General features: G+C 37.9%; 1 protein-coding gene across 5 annotated transcripts in view; it reads left to right on the top strand.

The window, feature by feature from the left end:
* PDE8B (phosphodiesterase 8B) overlaps positions 1 to 17,842 on the top strand; it is an 81,439-nt gene that overhangs the window by 40,186 nt on the left and 23,411 nt on the right. For all 5 annotated transcript variants that reach the window (XM_062612413.1, XM_062612412.1, XM_062612410.1 and 2 more), the window contains exons 3-8: positions 4,486 to 4,676; positions 5,961 to 6,020; positions 6,950 to 7,007; positions 11,465 to 11,553; positions 15,617 to 15,695; positions 16,151 to 16,291. In XM_062612413.1, coding sequence (XP_062468397.1) covers positions 4,486 to 4,676; positions 5,961 to 6,020; positions 6,950 to 7,007; positions 11,465 to 11,553; positions 15,617 to 15,695; positions 16,151 to 16,291 — 618 coding nt within the window. The remainder of the gene's footprint in view (positions 1 to 4,485; positions 4,677 to 5,960; positions 6,021 to 6,949; positions 7,008 to 11,464; positions 11,554 to 15,616; positions 15,696 to 16,150; positions 16,292 to 17,842) is intronic.

The raw sequence follows: 17,842 nt of genomic DNA, 5'->3' as shown, positions 1-17,842 counted from the left end.
GCTCCATTATAAAATTTAAGTACCCTTTGAGTTTTGCTGGTTTTTGCACAATAAAACAGAGAACTGCTTCTACAGGTCACCAATCCAAGAAATCTCACCATCTCCAACAATACAGGTTGAACTTCAGCTTAAGGAGCACAGCTCTCACCCTCACTTGCTTCTGTACGTTTTGTTCCTGTGCCAGTAAACAGATGCCAAGTGTTTGTTTTTTTCCTTTTTAATTTAGCTTATAGTGGGTATTAGAGCTCTCAGATGTCAGGAAATTAAATAATCTTAGTCTTTAACATTGCGCTAGTGGCACAGCATTCGTTTGAATTAACTTTTTGGGTCACAGAGACATTTAGTCACCAGTCACCTTTTCATTTTGTGGGTTGGCTTCTTTCTCATTGTATCTGGCTATAAGAGGAAAAACCTACGAGTGGAAGAAATGCTGTTGCCAAGGAAAATAAATCATGTGTATATGCATCATAAAGCTTTACATTTTTATTTCTGTATTAAGCATTCAGTCTTAATGATGACTTGATCTGATGAAACTCTATATTTCATATGACTGTGGAACAGTGGCTTCAGCAGTAGACCAGTCTTTGGTTTTGCAAGGAATTTCAACATAAAAGTGTGGAACTCTTCACAGAAAAATGTTCTGTGAATGACTGTGATCATCTTCAGAGAGAATGTCAAGCAGATGTTTAACAAACACATATATACTCACTGCTTATGTCAGGATTTTACTTTGTAGAAACTCGATTTGCCAAAGTATTACAGTACTAGTCTTAGCTGTTACAAGGGAAGATTTTCCATATAAGAAAAGGAAAATGGGGTTTTCGTTCTTTCTAACTGTTTGGCATTTTTCTTAGTATCGTGTCAGGTGTGGATGTTACTTTGTCTCTAGGGTTCACAAGTGAGAATCTGTGGTGCTGCCACAGAAGTCCCTAAGTAAAGCAGAAAGCAGACCTGAAGTAAAACTATTAACTGATGTGTTTTCCTTAAAGACATTGCCATATGCTAACTTATTTACGGTAAAGGGAAAACACTTTATGTAAACTCACCTCCTTTGTGGAACAAGCCACATTATCTCAGCTAATTTGGCAAGTATTGCACACATCTATGCTTTTGAAAAATGTGTATTAATCTTTTATTCCATCTAGACAATGGAATTACGTGTTTCTCTATGCAATGCAAACAGCTACTGAATACCATATTTTAAATGTCTATTTGCAGGTGCTTAATCATGTTCACAATTGTCTGATAAGTCCATTTATTTTGTTACAACAATTGCCGCCAGAGTTTTTCTTAGCGGCTGTTTTTATTCTGGTGGGTATTTTATGCTGTTGCAGGACACCTGTGCCAAGCTCAAAATGGCCCGTATTTTTTGTCTTGAGAGGTGACCTTACTTGTGACTGTGACCTGCCATAAACCTTTTAATAGATTCCTCACTGGACTTCGTATCCATCTGTGTTGAAGGACAAATCTGGTTTGGTTTGTACTAGATTGTGACCCAGGTGCTGCTCGCCTTTAAGGGGCAAGGAGAAAATTCCAAAGAAAACCTACCAGCTCTGACACTCCAAACATCCTCCTCACATGCTGCTTGCACGTTTACCCTGATTCTGTGCCAAGACTTGCAAATAGGCGAAGTTGGGTTCTGAGACCTTAGAAATGATCATGATAAAAGTACATATAAATGCACCATCTCCAGCGGACACAGGAGAAGGGTGGGTTTTATAAAAGTTTAGTGCACATGAAAAACCCCCTCTTATCCTTATTATTTACCAAGGCTTGGATGTGTTTGTTCCTTCCTTTCCCACCCTTCAAATACTGCATTTTCTCACTTCTTAGGACATTCATTTGCCACCATCTCTTTCACAGCATTGACATCAAACTCCATTTCTGTTCTGATGATGGTCATCTTCCCTGCTGAGCTGCAAAGGAGGCATAATGATGCACAGCATTTTTCTGTCTCCCCATGCCTATTTTCAATGTAACAAGAACAAAGCCACTATGTGTTTTCCACCTTAAAACTCTCTTACTGAGATACAATAACATAAAAATAATTAAGTAACTTTATTTTCACTTCTTAAGTTGCTGTTTGTAATTTTCTCAGTTTTATTGTGGTACCCTGCTGGCTGTACTCAGCTGGTGTCTCTTGTTTTATTTTTAACTCTTTAAAGCAAATCTGTCTGTTTTCTATGTTTGTATGATAAACTGGGAACAATACTTGGGCAAAGCAAATACTCAGAAAGATGGTGAAAATTCCAGTAAATCACAAACAAATGTAAAGCTCTGCACAGGGGAAGGTCGCAGAGCTCCTAAACAAGGGCAGCACTGAGTAGAATGATCTTTTTACAGTTTTACAGTTTACTGACAAATTGCACACGCACACACACACAGAGGCTACATGGGGGGGGGGGGGGGTGTGTGCCAAGAAACATGGATTGAATTTAAGCTTTTCCTTGTAGTATTGTTTATATGTATTGTTATATTTTTATCTTGACTTTGAGAACATATCCTGCAATATACTTCTAGTTATAGTAAGCTCCATGCAAATGTTAATGAGAAAGCATGGTAGTAATACTTAAAAAAACCTTCAAAAGTTAATATTCTCAGAAGGATTCACAAACTGATAGTTAGCTACCAGTGGAAGATTAGGTGGTTTAATTAAACTCCATTATTATACAGCTGGTGAATGATCACATTTTGCAATCCTTTTAACATTCCCAGTTTGGAAATAGAGAAGGAAGATACCAAAATATGTGCCCTAAAAAAATCAGTTTTCTGAGCCATATTGTACCGATCAAAATAGGAGCAAAATAAAACTAATACCAGTTGTAACCAAACAAGAGAAAGTAAGGACTTTCCTGAGTATCTGCAGACAAAGTCTGCAGCTCAACTGTGTCACTCCTTCCCAGCATTTTGATGGCTGGAAAAAAAAACAGGGATTAGGTAGTGTGACAGCTGTTGCCTTGGATGTTGAGTATCAGTAGCTCAAATCTGCTTACTTTAACTGTAATTAATTACTTTTTTTTTTTTAAATTACTTTAACTGTAATTAAAAATACTGTCTCTAATAAATTGAAACTTCTTATTTCTTAATACTTATGGAAATTCCAAGCATACAATTTTCTTTCCCTGCTCAATGAAACCTTGACTGGTTATCCCACCAAAGTAACATTTATTGATTTGTTTATTGTTTAGAAGTTAGCAATCCAAACAGCTCAAGAAACAAGAAAAATTGTGGCCACTTTTTCTGGCTTCTAGACTGATGGTGTTGAACTTCATGTGGTGACATCACAGCTTCATAGAGAAGCACAGATAGAAGGTTATTGACATTTCCTATGGGCATTTGGGGCAAAATCTCACATTTTGCTCAGACAGTTGTTTGTTTTTCAGGGAAGTCAGGGGATTACTTTTATTTCTGAAATGAACAGGATATTGTTTCATACATAGATTATTCTCTGCCCATTGCCTTTCTGTGCAGTTCTGAGGCCTTCTTTTTCACAGCGTATTTGCACTAAATTAACTTTTTTATTTCATCTGTCACACAGGGTGGCCTGTTTAGTGATCAGTTGCTATGGCAAATATAAGCAAATTGTGAAGGGGTTGTCTATGTGACTTGTGTTCCTAGCTATATAATTCAAATGCTGATAATGCATGTATTATACAGCAAGGATGAAAAATCTGTTGCCTCTTAACAATGCTCTTTCTTTCACACAAGCAGCACACAAATAAAGCTGTTTTCAACCTATATTCTGTTACTCTATATGCCAGTTAGCAAACAGACCTCCTACAGCATCAATTTGATTTTTTGAACAGCGCCTTTGCACACATCCTAACTGATCTTGTGTGAGCAGTTCCTTAAGTGTTCATTTGAGGTTGTTGAAACTATCCCATATATTTACATAATTAGAGATAATTTATTGGGTAAAAATTGTTATGTTTGAAAGAAGGGTTTTCTTGCCGTGCTCCACCCTGTCTATTCCTACTTGTCTGTTTTTCTTTTCAGTTTTGAAAGAGCATGGGTTAACTCCATTTTGTTGTACATCAAAGAAGATAAAATGAATAAAACTGTGTTATGTTAATTGTCCCTGAAGAGTGATAATTAAGGCAGTTACATTTCAGACATGTCATTACAGTTAAAGGTGTGTGTAGCTGGGATGGCCTGATGAGAGTGGCTGTGATGTTGGAACACGTACCTACCTACTCTGGGTGGCTGCTGACTGACTTTGAATGTCAGATAGAAGAGACTCATAATCTGGCAGCCAGTTTTGTTCTAAATATCCATCCTATGCAATTAACTATTGATTATCTATTGATAATCTGTCTATTAAGAAAGTTGTGCTACTGCATCAGCTGTTTTACAGTCTGTAGATCAGGCTTTCCACTTTCAAAGTAGACTCAGTCTTTCGTGTAGCAGAAGTTTGTTAAGATTTGCACCAAGCAGAAAACTATTTTGTATGCATAATGTGATGCTGCTGTTTTGCATGCTCTGCAGGTTTTGCTGATCTTTGCAAAAGAAGACAGCCAGAGTGATGGTTTCTGGTGGGCTTGTGACAGAGCTGGATACAGGTGCAATATTGCACGTACTCCAGAGTCAGCACTTGAATGTTTTCTTGATAAGCACCAGGAAATAATTGTTATAGATCACAGGAACTCCAGATGTTTTGATGCAGAAGATATCTGCAGGTAACCTAAAGGATCTTATGCTCTATTGCTTCTCTTGAATTTCAGAACATGCTGAGCATTTAAAAATAAATAAATAAATAAGAAGCCCAAAACCTACAGTAAAAAGAAAGTTTGGGGATTGAGGCCAGGACATTTGCATGCATTTGTAAGAGTAGAACAATCAAAAAAAATACACTTTGACAAAGCTGAATTGTAGAACTGTCTCTGTAGATCATGGACTTCTATCAGAGCATAAGTGAGAGCTGTTGTGAAATTATTCCCTCCTGTCTGTGCCTGCTTCTTTCTTGGGTTACTGCTGCCGCAAAGTCTGAAGCTGTAGGGCTTCAAAGGAATGTGCATGTTTGTTCACTGTGTCAGGCACTGCCAGCTCTTCATAAAAGTTCCCATCACTCTTCTGGTTCACATGACTGTGTTAGTAGCTCTAAGGTTGCAAGCACTTAGAACTCTAAGTGATTCTTTGCTAAAATACACTGTGTCAGCTGAAGCATGTTTGTACCATACACGATTCTGTGCTACTCAGTCCACCCTGAGCTGAAATGTCCCATGTGTATGACAGGGAGCTTTTAAAAGCTCAAATACTTGTGCTGATGGAAGTTCTTCTGAAAGAACAAGACTGTTTATTAAGGAGAGTGTGACATGATTGAAAGAGGTTATCTTTAGCCAGTGAAAGGTGAGTGGGGTGTTCTTCTGATAGTTGGTCATATTTTTTTCAGTTTCTCAGTAATATGTAAAGTGGTAAAATTTTGTTTATTTGGCATTTCATAAATGATAGCTTATCATCTATATCTGCTATGTCCTCTTTCCTTACTTGCATGCCCCAAAAGCACTTTCCACCCTTTAAAGAAAATTTTACAGTATCTAGGAGGACTGGTAAATATGGAAGAAAGTGGTGGAGATTATTTAAATGAGCTAATACGTATTGAAAAGGCATTGTTTAGACTGAGCTTTCTCAACCCATGCATTCAAGGCACTCAGACTGAAATAAGCTGAGTAAACAGGGCAACCCTTTGCTAGGTTATAAGAGTGGATTTGAAGAGCTGCTGTTCTTGCCCTATGTTTTTGGAGCTCTTGCCTCTTCACTGCACTAAGGAAAATCTGAGGAATCTGGTAGCAAAATGGAAATTAATTGGCTAAGTTCGGATAAGTAGATTTTGGCAGTGTGATATCCCATTGTCTAGCCTCAATGGTGTCTTTCAGTCCTGGTTTTCATTTATAGTTTCTGTGAAGATATTCAAAGTAACATCGGGAAAGCATGTGGGGTAACTGAGAAATTTGTTTCTTTAGATCTATTCGTGCCACAAAACCATCAGAGCATACTGTGATACTTGCTGTGGTTCCACGCACGTAAGTATTACTGTTCTGTGAAAGATTTTTTTAATATAAGAATGTTATGTAGAATAGTTAACTAATTTGCAGACTACACCAATTTTGCTGGGAGTGTTGATCAGCTGAAGGATAGGAAGGCTCTGCAGAGCCTTCTGGATAGGCTGCATCGATGGGCTATGGTCAGTGGTATGAGGTTCAACAAGACAAAGTGCCAGTCCTGCACTTGAGCCACAACAACCCCATGCAATGCCCCAGGCTTGGGGAAGAGTGTCTGGAAAGCTGCTCATGGAAAAGGACCTGGGGGTGCTGATTGAAGGAGCTGAACATGATCCAGCTTGTGGCCAGGCAGCCAAGAGGCCAACAGCATCCTGGCCTGTATCAGCAATAGCGTGGCCAGCAGGGCCAGGGCAGTGGTGAGACTGCACCTCAAATCCTACGTTCAGTTCTGGGCCCCTCACAACAAGGGAGACACTGAGGTGCTGGAGCAGGCCAGAGAAGGGAAACAAAGCTGGTGAAGGGTCTGGAGCACAAGTGTGATGAGGAGCAGCTGAGGGAACTGGGGTGGATTAATCTGGAGAAAAGGAGGCTCTGAGAGGACCTTAATTACTCTCTACAACTACCTGAAAGGAAGTTGTAGCAAAGTGTATGTTGGTCTCTTTTCCCCAGGACAAGAGGAAGTGGCCTCAAGTTGTGCCAGGAGAGGTTTAAATTAGATCCTAGGTAAAATTTCTTCACTGAGAGGGTTATCCAGCATTGGAACAGGCTGCCCAGGGAAGTGGTGGAGTCACCTTCCCTGCAGGTATTTAAAAGACATGTAGATGTGGTGCTTAGGGACTAAACTTAGGTTTAGTGGTGGAATTGGCAGTGCTAGGTTAACAGTTAGACTCAATGATCTTAAGGACCTTTCCCAACCAAAATGATCCTATGAGTCTATTTTTGTTTTGTAGATCTGCTGACGAAGAAGAAACTTCTGTTCTTCCACTTCTTAATGCAGGCTTTGATAGGGTACGTATAAATTACATATTTAGTATAGTAATCATGATTGCTTCATAAGTTACAGACACTTCTAATTCCTCAAATTGAAAACTATACATTTGCTTCTGTCAAAAACTTAGTTATGAGAAACCAGTGGCAATTGATGGGGTATTCTTTTCTTTTCAACAGTGTATCCAAGAAGCATATGAAATAGAAGAACCTGTGATCTAGCTAATCCTTCCAGAATAAGCAGGAATACTGAGGTTAACTTCTTGTGGTCTGTGTGGGTGGCTTTTGTTTATGACTGCATTAAAAAGATGATGGGTGACCTTGATCACTGTGTGCTGCATATCGCAGCATGTTAACTAGTCACCCAGACACTTCTGTGCACTTCGGATTGCTGGGATTTCTCTTCTAAAGAGACTACAAACCCATTCCAGCTCCGTCTGATGTGAAGAAGACATTTTCTTTTCTTGTCATGAGGTCTGTTGTGCTGACTTGCACCCATTCTTCTCAGGACAGTGTTAGAAGCTGTCCTATACAGGCAGCTCAGGGGAACATACTGTTCATGCTGTTTCCCAAACAGATTTGGAGAAGAAGTGCGAAAGGCAGCAGTTCTCAGCTCTGAAAATCTGTGTTCAATTTCTTACCCTTTCCCAATGTTGGTATGCATGGCTAATATGCTCATATTGAGTCCAGCATCTGTGCTAACTCATATTTAGCTTGAGTTTCTTTACAAAGAAAGAGCATGCACTGGAGTCACCATTTGCAGATCATCTCCAACACGAGGTAGTAAATCTTGCCTTGCCTGTAAGGGTACTGTGGGTGCAAAAGCATTAAAAGCAAAAGCATTTCTGAAATGCTTCGATGCCCTGAAAATTTGAAAAGTTGAGGCTAAAAGGTCAGCCCCAGAATGCCAGTGCTTCCTTAGTGTAGTCTTCTCCCTCTCTCAAAAAAAAAAAACCAAAAAACCCCACCCAAAAAGCCACCACAACAAAATAACCAAACAAAAACCAAAAGGGTTTAAAACTTTTCGAAGAAATCTTTATTTCTTCTCAAGTCTGGCATTTTATTCAAAAGCAGTGCAGGACAATGAGTTTTGTGGACTAGATTGTAACTGTAGGTGTAGTACTGAATAGAACCAGAGGAGACACTGTGAGGCTCTGGGACGCATGTCAGTGGCACAATGTCTGCCTAGAAAAATAAAATCTTTTTGCACGTAACAGCTGCTCTGACTATTCCTTCTAGCTGTCCCAAATTTATCAGGGAGCTTGCATAATATAGTATTTCCCTAATGGAATTATTTTTAATCCTTTAAAACACATGTGATGTCAAATATCCTATTTTCACACTGGGGTGGACATAGGAATTACTTCTACTTGGATGGGGATCAGTAGGGACTAAAACCATTAACACACCCACACACCCTGCACACAAAGATTTTAAAATGCCCTTCTTCAAATAGACAATATTTTCAGACAATCTCTTCATCAGCAATAATATGAAATTTATTTTTGGAATAACTTATCTGTTCAAATTAGAAGTTTCTCTTCACTATTTTTATTTTTAGAGTCCAAACTTTCTGGTAGCTTAATTTTTGCATCATCACGATTCCTTGTGTTGGCATTTTTCCTGGTTTTGCTCATCATCTTGATTCTCATCCCTTGAAAAAACACTGAATGCAATTGCTGTGGTGGTGGCTTCTTCAAATGCATCTCCAACCTTATTAGGAAGGAGTCTGTGCATCTAGTCAATTAATCTGACACCTTTTTGTAGAGTTTTGTAGACAAAACCAAACTTTTTGCATCAGGTTTTCTTTCCAAAGAACTCCTTTAATCTTTTTTTGGAGATATTCTTGTAAATAACCATGAATGTTTTTCATGCAGTGAATATTTTATTTGAATCTGCTTTAAAATGTTCTGTTACCTTCATGTGTACTTAGAGTATTATCTTTCTATGTTTATGCTAAGATGTTATATATATTTTAAGTAATCTTAAATAAATCATTTTTAATTTCTTCTAATGAAATCAGTGATGATTGATTGCTATCCAAACCTGGATCACTACAATCACTAAAAATCTTATAACAGAAAGAGATTTCAGGAGTCTTTTCTGTTAGGTTTACACATTCCTTTGGCATTTTTCTTTATGCTGAATCATTTCTGGTTTTTTCCATCTCATTCTCAAGGAAGTGCATTATATTACACCTTTTGATTTTTTTCCCTATATCATCAGCACCTTCTGTGTTTGTCTTAATGGTGTTGTTAATGCAGCACATTTATTACACTGATTTTTTTTTTTTCCCTCTCAACCTCATAAATCTTACAGTAATGACCTACCTAAGATGAACTAATTTGGTTCAGTGATTTGGTAAAGTGATTTGGTAAAGTGATTTGGCATCCTGAATTATTTTTAACTGTGATTTAAATTAGCAAACAGAGGACCTTAATGATTGCAGTTACTCAATTACAATCTTGTCTTGTATTTTGAACTTTACTTCTTTCCCTAAAGACATGTTGGTTCTCATTGACCAGTTACTATCAAAACTTTCTGGTTTGCAACAAAATAAATCTTTAATATTAAACTCAGTACTTATTGCTAAGGATGAAGAATAATGTATTCCTACTACCTGATGGCTCTTGAGGCTTGTGTCACTTTCTGTATATATTAGTTAAATCAAAATGTAATGTATAAATACTAAACTTTTTAAACGAAGGTATTGTTGTCTGCCTTCTAATATTTGAGAGCTAATAGATTTTCATCTTCCTGTGCCTCATTTAGATGCACAGATTAGGGAAGGAAAGGAAATAGGTTGCCATCATTGTTAACTTGTATATTATTGATATATTTGGAGTTATATTGGTTTTAATTTAGCATAAGCATATTTGAATATTTAAAAGAGCAGTCTAAAACTGAAAATCTAAATCTGCCATGCTGTAGAAGGCGCATTTGTTTGCAGGCAGTTTGTTATGCAAAAACACAACATCCCTAGACCTTTGCTTCTGTCAGTTTCATATTGTGCCTTTTGGTTTCCCGTGCATTCACTTAGTGTGTCAAGTGAGAGTTACAGATGTATTTTGAGATCTTAACATTAAGGAGAGAAGCAGACCCATGTCAAGAGATATTTTTAATTTTACTTTTTTACATTTTGCTGACAATTTGGGATTAAGCCATTGGTTCCCAAAAAAATTTTTCATACAGGAGAGAAGCATAGATTTGTTTAAAGCTGTTGTTTGTTCCTTGGAGGTTTAGCATGCTGCCTCTAGACTCTGCATGCAGCTGTGCTGTGAGAACTAGTGACAACACGGGGTATTTCCTGTGAAAGGTAGACTTGGTGCATGTATTTCTGAAGGAGTGATTTAGCTTTTCATAGCAGAAGATTACTGATGAGCAGTAAACTTTAACTGAAGTCAGAAAATCTACTTCTTTCGTATCAACGTAAGTTTCTGATTTCAGCAGGACCAAACACAAGACCTTCCAGCTTACTACAAAGACAGGCTGTTCACTCTGGTCTGGAGTATATAAAAGTCTGTTAACTGTTGTCATCCTGCTTCTTACTTTATGTACTTTTCTGCACTTCTGAATTCAGTGACAGCTCAGTGAGATTACTTGTGGAGCAAAGTTACTTTGACCTTCTGAGCTTCAGCTGCAGTATTTTCTTGAAAAGTTAAATATCCTTTTTTTTTTTATTTTCTTTTTTTTAACATTTTTAAAATGTTTTATGTCTCTATTCCATTTCCATCCTGAACTAAGGATATATGTTGAAAATGAAATATCAAGGCAATACTAGTTTGTGTGAGACTGTGTCTGGGTTTGTTTTTTTGGTTTTTTTTTAGACTATCTGTTTCTAACTGGGTTGCTAAAACCAAACAAGAAAACTCACAGTTGAGGTTTTAGCATATTTTTGTACGTGCTTTGTATTTAGATAGCCATGTTGTCATAAGAACTATAAAATCATTCTTGAGAAAAAGGTGATAAAAGAATGCAAAAGGTGCAACTAAAGCTTTTTATTTCTACAGAATCACAGGATGGTTGAGGTTGGAAGGGACCTCTTGATGTCATCTTGCCCTGCCTCTCTGCTAAAGCAGGTTGCCCAGGACCATGTTCGCACAGCTTTTGAAGATCTCCAAGAATGGAGACTGAGCAACCTGTGCCAGTTCTTAGCGGCCCTCACAGTCAAAAAAACTGCTTCCTGATGTTCAGAGGGAACCTCCTGTGTTTCTGTTTGTGCCCGTTACCTTCTGGTTCTGTTAGTGGGCACTCACAGTCTCTTCAGATATTTTAATGCCTTGAGCCTTCTCTTCTCTGGCAGAGCAGTCCTGGCTTTTCCAGCCTTTCCTCACAGGAGAGATGCCTTGCCACCATCATAGCCTTTTGCTGGACTTGTGCCAGCTCTCTTTATAAGGTTAGAGTTTTAGATTCAGGAACAGAAATAACAGTTTTAAACCATTCCAGTCTATTTCATGCACTCTTGATTTGTCTTCCAGCAATTCAAGGAGAATAGCAGCATAACTGCTTGTTACAATGAACTGGTTCAAATAGAGCATGGGGAAGTGCGATCTCAGTTCAAATTACGGTATGTAGAAGTGTAAGAAACTGCAAACATCAACTTCTTGGTCTACATAATTTATTAGGTTATTTTCTGCTTCTTCCCAGCTGCCCATATATGTGTTTTTCATCTGTATCTTAACTAATATACTATACCATGCCCTTATTTCCTTATTCTGTTATTTTGTAAAGGACCAATGTAAGTGTCTTAGTAACTGGTACCCTGAGAAACCTTAGTCTGTGTATGTTTCATTCACTGGTGGTGTAAATGACAGCCTTCCTTAATGCAAAATGCAGTATATGTCTTCTGATGCTTCCTTGTGATGCTCCATCCCTGGCAGTGTTCAAGGCCAGGTTGGACAGAGCCTTGGGTGGCATGGTTTAGTGGGAGGTGACCCTGCCCATGGCAGGGGGGTTGCAACTAGATGATCTTAAGGCCCTTTCCAACCCTAACTACTCTATGATTCTGTATATCTTGAGGTGCCCATATTGAATTTGGCAATGTTCAGCAACCATTCTTACCAACATGAGATTCAGGGAAAGATCCTTTAGCAGAAATATTGCAGAACAATAACTTCAGCTTGTTTAATTGCAAGGATAACATTTTGAAAATGCTATCTCAGGTAAGGTTTACGGGCTGCAAACTTACATGACAGTAAAATTTCAAAAAGTCATTCTTGATCTTACGTGTGAGATTTCATATATGATGGCTTCAGCTAAATGCAATCTTAATCCAGCTCTTCATACCCTGAGTTTTTTCTTGCTTGGACAAGACTTGGAAAAGCAGCAGCGCAGTTTTTGTATCTTAGTGAGAAATTAATTTTCTTATCACTTTTTCTTTAATATGAAGATTCTAATTTTATGTTTAATACGTGTGCTTATACATGCACATAGATATGTTTGCAATACAACTGTATGGAAAAAAAAAACAACCTTGAAGCTGAGCTGCATAACGCAGAGGTGTAGTTACCTCGGTGGCATAACTTAATTCCATTTCTATCCACAGAAAATAATATCACTTCTCTAAAGGTTTCAGTGTTTCTGTTTAAGAAATAGATTTTTGTGAGGTTTTATTTGCAAACTGATCCCAAAGAGACTTCATGTTCAAGTGGCTACGTATTTGTACATGCAAAGTGCAATTACAGGGCAATCTTCAGGGGAAAAAAAATAGAATTTGGGCTTCCATGATTTTTAATAGGTGCTTTCCAAAACTCAACAGGAAAATAAAGCACCTGTGAAATTTTAGAAGTTAATTAGATGTTACGGTGGTCCTGACTTGGTTTGTTGTTCAGTTGTAAATGCAATATGAAATGAGTGACTTCTGAATTAAACCAGCATAGATCAGAAACACTAGTTTTATATAGAAAGATTAAGCTGTCATTCATAAACACAATGCTTGTAGTTTGTTTCATTTCAAAAACAAGATGCAAATACAGTTTGAGCATCATCTATACATGCAAGTATCAATTATGAATGCAGATAATTAAACCTCCAATACAGGGAGCATGATTCATATTGTCTACCACATTTTGCTGCAAGTTTGTGTATAGTCATCACCAAAAACATCTCAAAGTTCATTAAAACTGGAAGGAAACAAAGTCAGTCTCCAGTGATGTTTCATCTACTGACAGTTTTTTCATCCATATTGTTTATGGAAACAACATTAGACAACTCATAATTCTGCTTGCTTTTGGTCTCTTGAATGTAGTTACATAAACTGTGAGCCTACTTCTTTTTGATTTATGTAAATAATAACATTATAGAAAATGTATTCAGTGTTATAGTATCTTTTGTATATTGAGAACACACATTCTATATACTTATGTGTGTATATATATTCACATCACCTCTGAACATGACTGTTTTGGAAACCTTGGCAGCACTGCAAAATACTATGAAAAAAAAACCCAACCAGTGGTATTTTGGGGTTTGCTACTGCTGCTGCCAGATGCAGTCCCAGACCAGTCAAGTAATTTAAAGAGTTTAATAGATTCAGGCCCAGGATAGTTAAATAGTTAAATACTCCTCATCATGTAACAAGCACAAGTAATACTTATAAGCAACATTTGTTGTAATATCTGGGGGTATGAAGTAGACTTTTAGAAGATTACTCTTTTTGAAAAGGCATATATATAACTTAGAGAAGTCAATGTCTTGCAACAGAGGACCTCCCCCTACTTCTGCCTGGTTAGGTAAGTGCTCTAAATGAATTTGCCACTGAAAACAAAGCAGAACTAGCATTTGGTATTGCTGTGTAGCTATAATTTGCTTTCATCTGTGTGGTTTATTTAAGTGGGGGAAAAAGTGTTGCACTGTGTGTCTATTCCACTGGGTCCATGATCTATTTGCTGTTTCAGTAGGTCTTCTATGCAGATTTGTGAAAGTGAAAGGGGAGAGAGTATTTTCAGAAAGTTAGTCAATGGAATTAAAACCAGGATATTTCAGGTGTTTGGATACAAGAAAAATGTGGTGAGAAAGCTGGATCAGCCCAACAAAGCAGTGTATAAGGTCATGTCAGTGGTCAGAAGTGTCTTCCATTCCAAGCGGGTGCTCCGCTTCTCCAGAGAGCTGTTCCTGGTTTGAAGCTTGATTGGACATCTGTGGGAGGTGTGTATTAATCAGAGGATATGGGACATTTAAACCTGTAATTTCACTGGCTTGGTTGCCACATCAAATGAAAATACTGAGGTTTTAATACTGCAAATATAGATGTGTGTTTTCTTGCAGAAAGTTCATGTAATGATATTTGTTAGCAGCTGGTGTACCAGGCATGCACCTATTGCTGAGATGAATTAGTTATTTCACACAGCACAAAATCACGCATTAGAGCCAGTTTGGGCTGCTAGAAAATCACTTGTAAATTAACACTGGGAGTTCCATTTGTTGTATGAGCTGAAATACTGCTGTCTTCTGAATGCAACACTTTTTCCTACAAATCTTCATCTACGTGGCTGCATGTCTGTGTCTCTGTGTGTATTATCTCTTGGTGTATCTGATTTGATTTTGAGTTACTTCCATGATGGGCAGGCCTAGCAATGTCCTGTATTTCTTAATTCTCTAGTCATCGGTATTAATTCAAGCCCTGCTATGAAGTCTGGGAGCAAGGTGTTCCTTTTAGGTAATAACTATACAAGAATGTTTATGTATGGTGCATTTAAACTCCCTGCTATGAGAGGTACGCAGTAGATAATTAGTTTGTGTTTAGTCCAAATCAAAGGTGGAGTACTGTTATCTATCAAAGCAAGTATGCCTAGGTTGTTTCTTTTAGTATGCGCTCTCTCTTGCTCTCTCTTGCTCTCTCCCTTTCTACTTTCTCTCTTTTCCCTCTCTGCTCCCGCCCACCATAGTATTAGGAGCCTACATTAATGCTAATCCCATTCTGTGTAAATAATCATGTAATCAATTTATGTTGTGTAGCAAGAAGGTAAGGCTTTTGTTTTCCTGCATTAGTTTAAAGATAGCCCTGAAAATAAAGGAAAACAAAGATCATTTTGGCCCTTCATAAAAATCAGGATCTATGGAAAACAGGTCACTGAATTATTACTTGGAAGCAGGAAAATTGGTATTTTTCTGACTAGGACTTTGAGATGGTTTATACTGTTTTCTTTAATGATGTTGTATCATGACATCTTTGATAGCACCAAACTATTTGCTGTATTGAAACCTTTGTATATATCTATTGTGGTGATTTTTGTTTTCCCTGTCTTTAACGATCACAAATTTCTATTCTGCTGTAACAGCCATTTATTTTTGCTGTTGATTGTTAGCTCCTGCAGCCTAGAGCATGTTTGGAGAAAAAGGCATACTATTAACATGTTAAGACCCATGAATAATTTTACAGTGTAATCTGCAGGAAAAACACGTTAACAACATGGATGTCTGAAGCTGAATTTCGTGAAAAAACCCGTAATGGAGATAGTGATATGGTTTACTACTTTGTGGTCCATCTGCTGATAAGATAGTGATACGGTTTAGCCAAACCAACATACTACTTTGTGATCCATCTGCTGATAAGTACAATATAATAATGTATTTATATTAAGCAAAATGGTCTAACAATAAAACTAACATGAATCATTTGCTAATTTCAGGGCTTGTAATGCAGTGTTTACGGCATTAGACCACTGTCAGGAAGCCATTGAAATAACCAGTGAAGATCATGTCATTCAGGTAGGGGGGAAACGTTAGCTATTTTGTAGTATTTTAGTTTTGCTGCCCATTAGAAAGTCATGTACAATGAACTGTCTTATTTCTGCATGCTGCACATTGGTGCCTGCTGAAATTTTAAGACCTTCTTCTTCAGTAACTTTACTTAGATTCTAATTTTCAGTAATGTTACATGTAGTAAAACCAGCATGAAATCTGCAGCAGAACTAGGTAACCTGTACAGTAGAGTTTTGTTCTCTTTCTGTGCCTTCTGGTAACAGTTTACGTATTGCCTTCTGTGTTCAGCTCATTGCGTGAATAAAATGTTTCACCATTACATAGTATTATTATATGAAAATATGATTTATATGAAATGGCTCTAGATGCATAACTTGTAACAATTTAGTAGCTATAGGTGAGTAATTAACCTTTAAATATGTTCTTTTTCATATTATCTTAAAGTACTTTTGTTTCAGCAGTATGTTAATCCAGCTTTTGAACGGATGATGGGGTATCACAAGGGAGAGCTTATTGGCAAGGAACTTACTGAGCTACCAAAAAGTGATAAAAACTGTGCAGATCTCTTAGACAATATCAACACATTTATTAAAAAAGGAAAGGTAAGCAAATAAAATAAACCCATGCAAAATTGCTTTAAATTTCTACTCTGCTTCATTTTTAGTAGTATAGGTTTAAGAACACAAGATGTGGTTTTCATGGGTGTACATGTAAGACCAGAATTCTGCTTCTCAGATGTCTTAGAAGCACAACAGCCCACACCTCAGACAAGTGACTACTAGATTTCTTTAGCTTTGTTTTTAGGATCTGATTGAAGTCCTTTACTGATCTGTTTGCTTAAGAGCAGTGTAAGAACATTTTCTGTGTTTCTGTTTTGCCTAGAGCCCATGGAGGTTTTGTTAGTTGGAACGTAGTAACTTGTCCTTCAGTCAGTCTCTCAGGTGGTTGTGTCATCCAGCCAAAAGGTTTTACTGTTCTGTCACACTGCAGAGCCTTCACCACCTGCATGCTGTAAGCACCACAACATATTAGTACCCAGTGGGGTTTCGTTTTCTAACTGTAGTCAAAATATCTGCAGTGCACTATGAACTCCTGTCATGAGGGTGATGGGCCACAGAAGCACTACATTGTTCCTGGGGATATGCTCTCCTGACACATGCAACACATGCAACAGTCTCTTATCCCATCTCCCAGAGGTTGCAGAAGTACATCTCACCCTTCCTTGTCTCACTCTTTGCTTCATGAACTTTGGGGAGCTCTTGAACCTCTGAGTCACTTACAGCAATGATCAGAACTTTGGGGGTCACTGCTGGAGCTGTTTGCAGGTTTGCTTTGGTTCATTAGCAGCACCTGCAGGCCACTCTTGCTTTGCTCTTACTCATTTACATAGGCTGCCCAGATGCTAGCCCTGCCTGCTCAAAGGTACCCTGTGTCTTCTGCATCCATCTGTCTTTGTGATGGAGAAGGTATCTTCCACCCATTTTCCAGCTTCATTCTACTCTATGGCTAAATAGTTCCTTCCTTAAAATCTTTTTTGAGTTGTTAAGGAGAAAAATACCCTCTGCTTTATCTTCCTTTCTTTTTCAATCCATACTAGAGGATATCTTTTATCTCTGCATCAGTGGAGTGTTTGAGGATGGGGCATATATGGTTCTTGTTTAGCCTGCAGTCCTACTGATGCTCTCCTGTAGCAGTGGGAATGGAGGGAAAATGAGTGGCCAGTCAGAGAAACAGGCATTTGCATGAGAGACCAGGATAAAAGATGCCGTGAAGAAACTGTTTATTCCTTTTGCTGATCTAGAGCGCTTCAGATATTCATGGTCATGGGAAATGAGTCATGGAGTGAGAATAGGCTGTTGGTTACCTGAGATTAGTTGAAGGACATCCTTAGGTCAAGGGTTTCTGTGATTTTTGCATACATATTGCTTGATGATTGGCAACTTCAAAGCTGAATGGTATTCAATGCAGAGTTTGGTTCATCTGCTTCCAGGGGAGATATCCTCTGGATGTGTTGCAGCCAGCATTGTTTGTAACCTTCAAAACAGATGATTGCTAAAGTTCTCTGTAAAAATTGTATATTCTCTCACAAGAGAAACATACTTACATTGTCTGTATGTTAGGAAATGCCTATGAAAGGTGCTACTCTGTATTAA

The sequence above is a fragment of the Pezoporus occidentalis genome, unplaced genomic scaffold, assembly GCF_034315485.1.
Source record: "Pezoporus occidentalis ecotype Australia unplaced genomic scaffold, CSIRO_AGI_Poc_V1 ctg16, whole genome shotgun sequence".
NCBI classification, from domain to species: Eukaryota; Metazoa; Chordata; class Aves; order Psittaciformes; family Psittacidae; genus Pezoporus; species Pezoporus occidentalis.
This window is presented reverse-complemented; position numbering and strand designations above follow the sequence as displayed.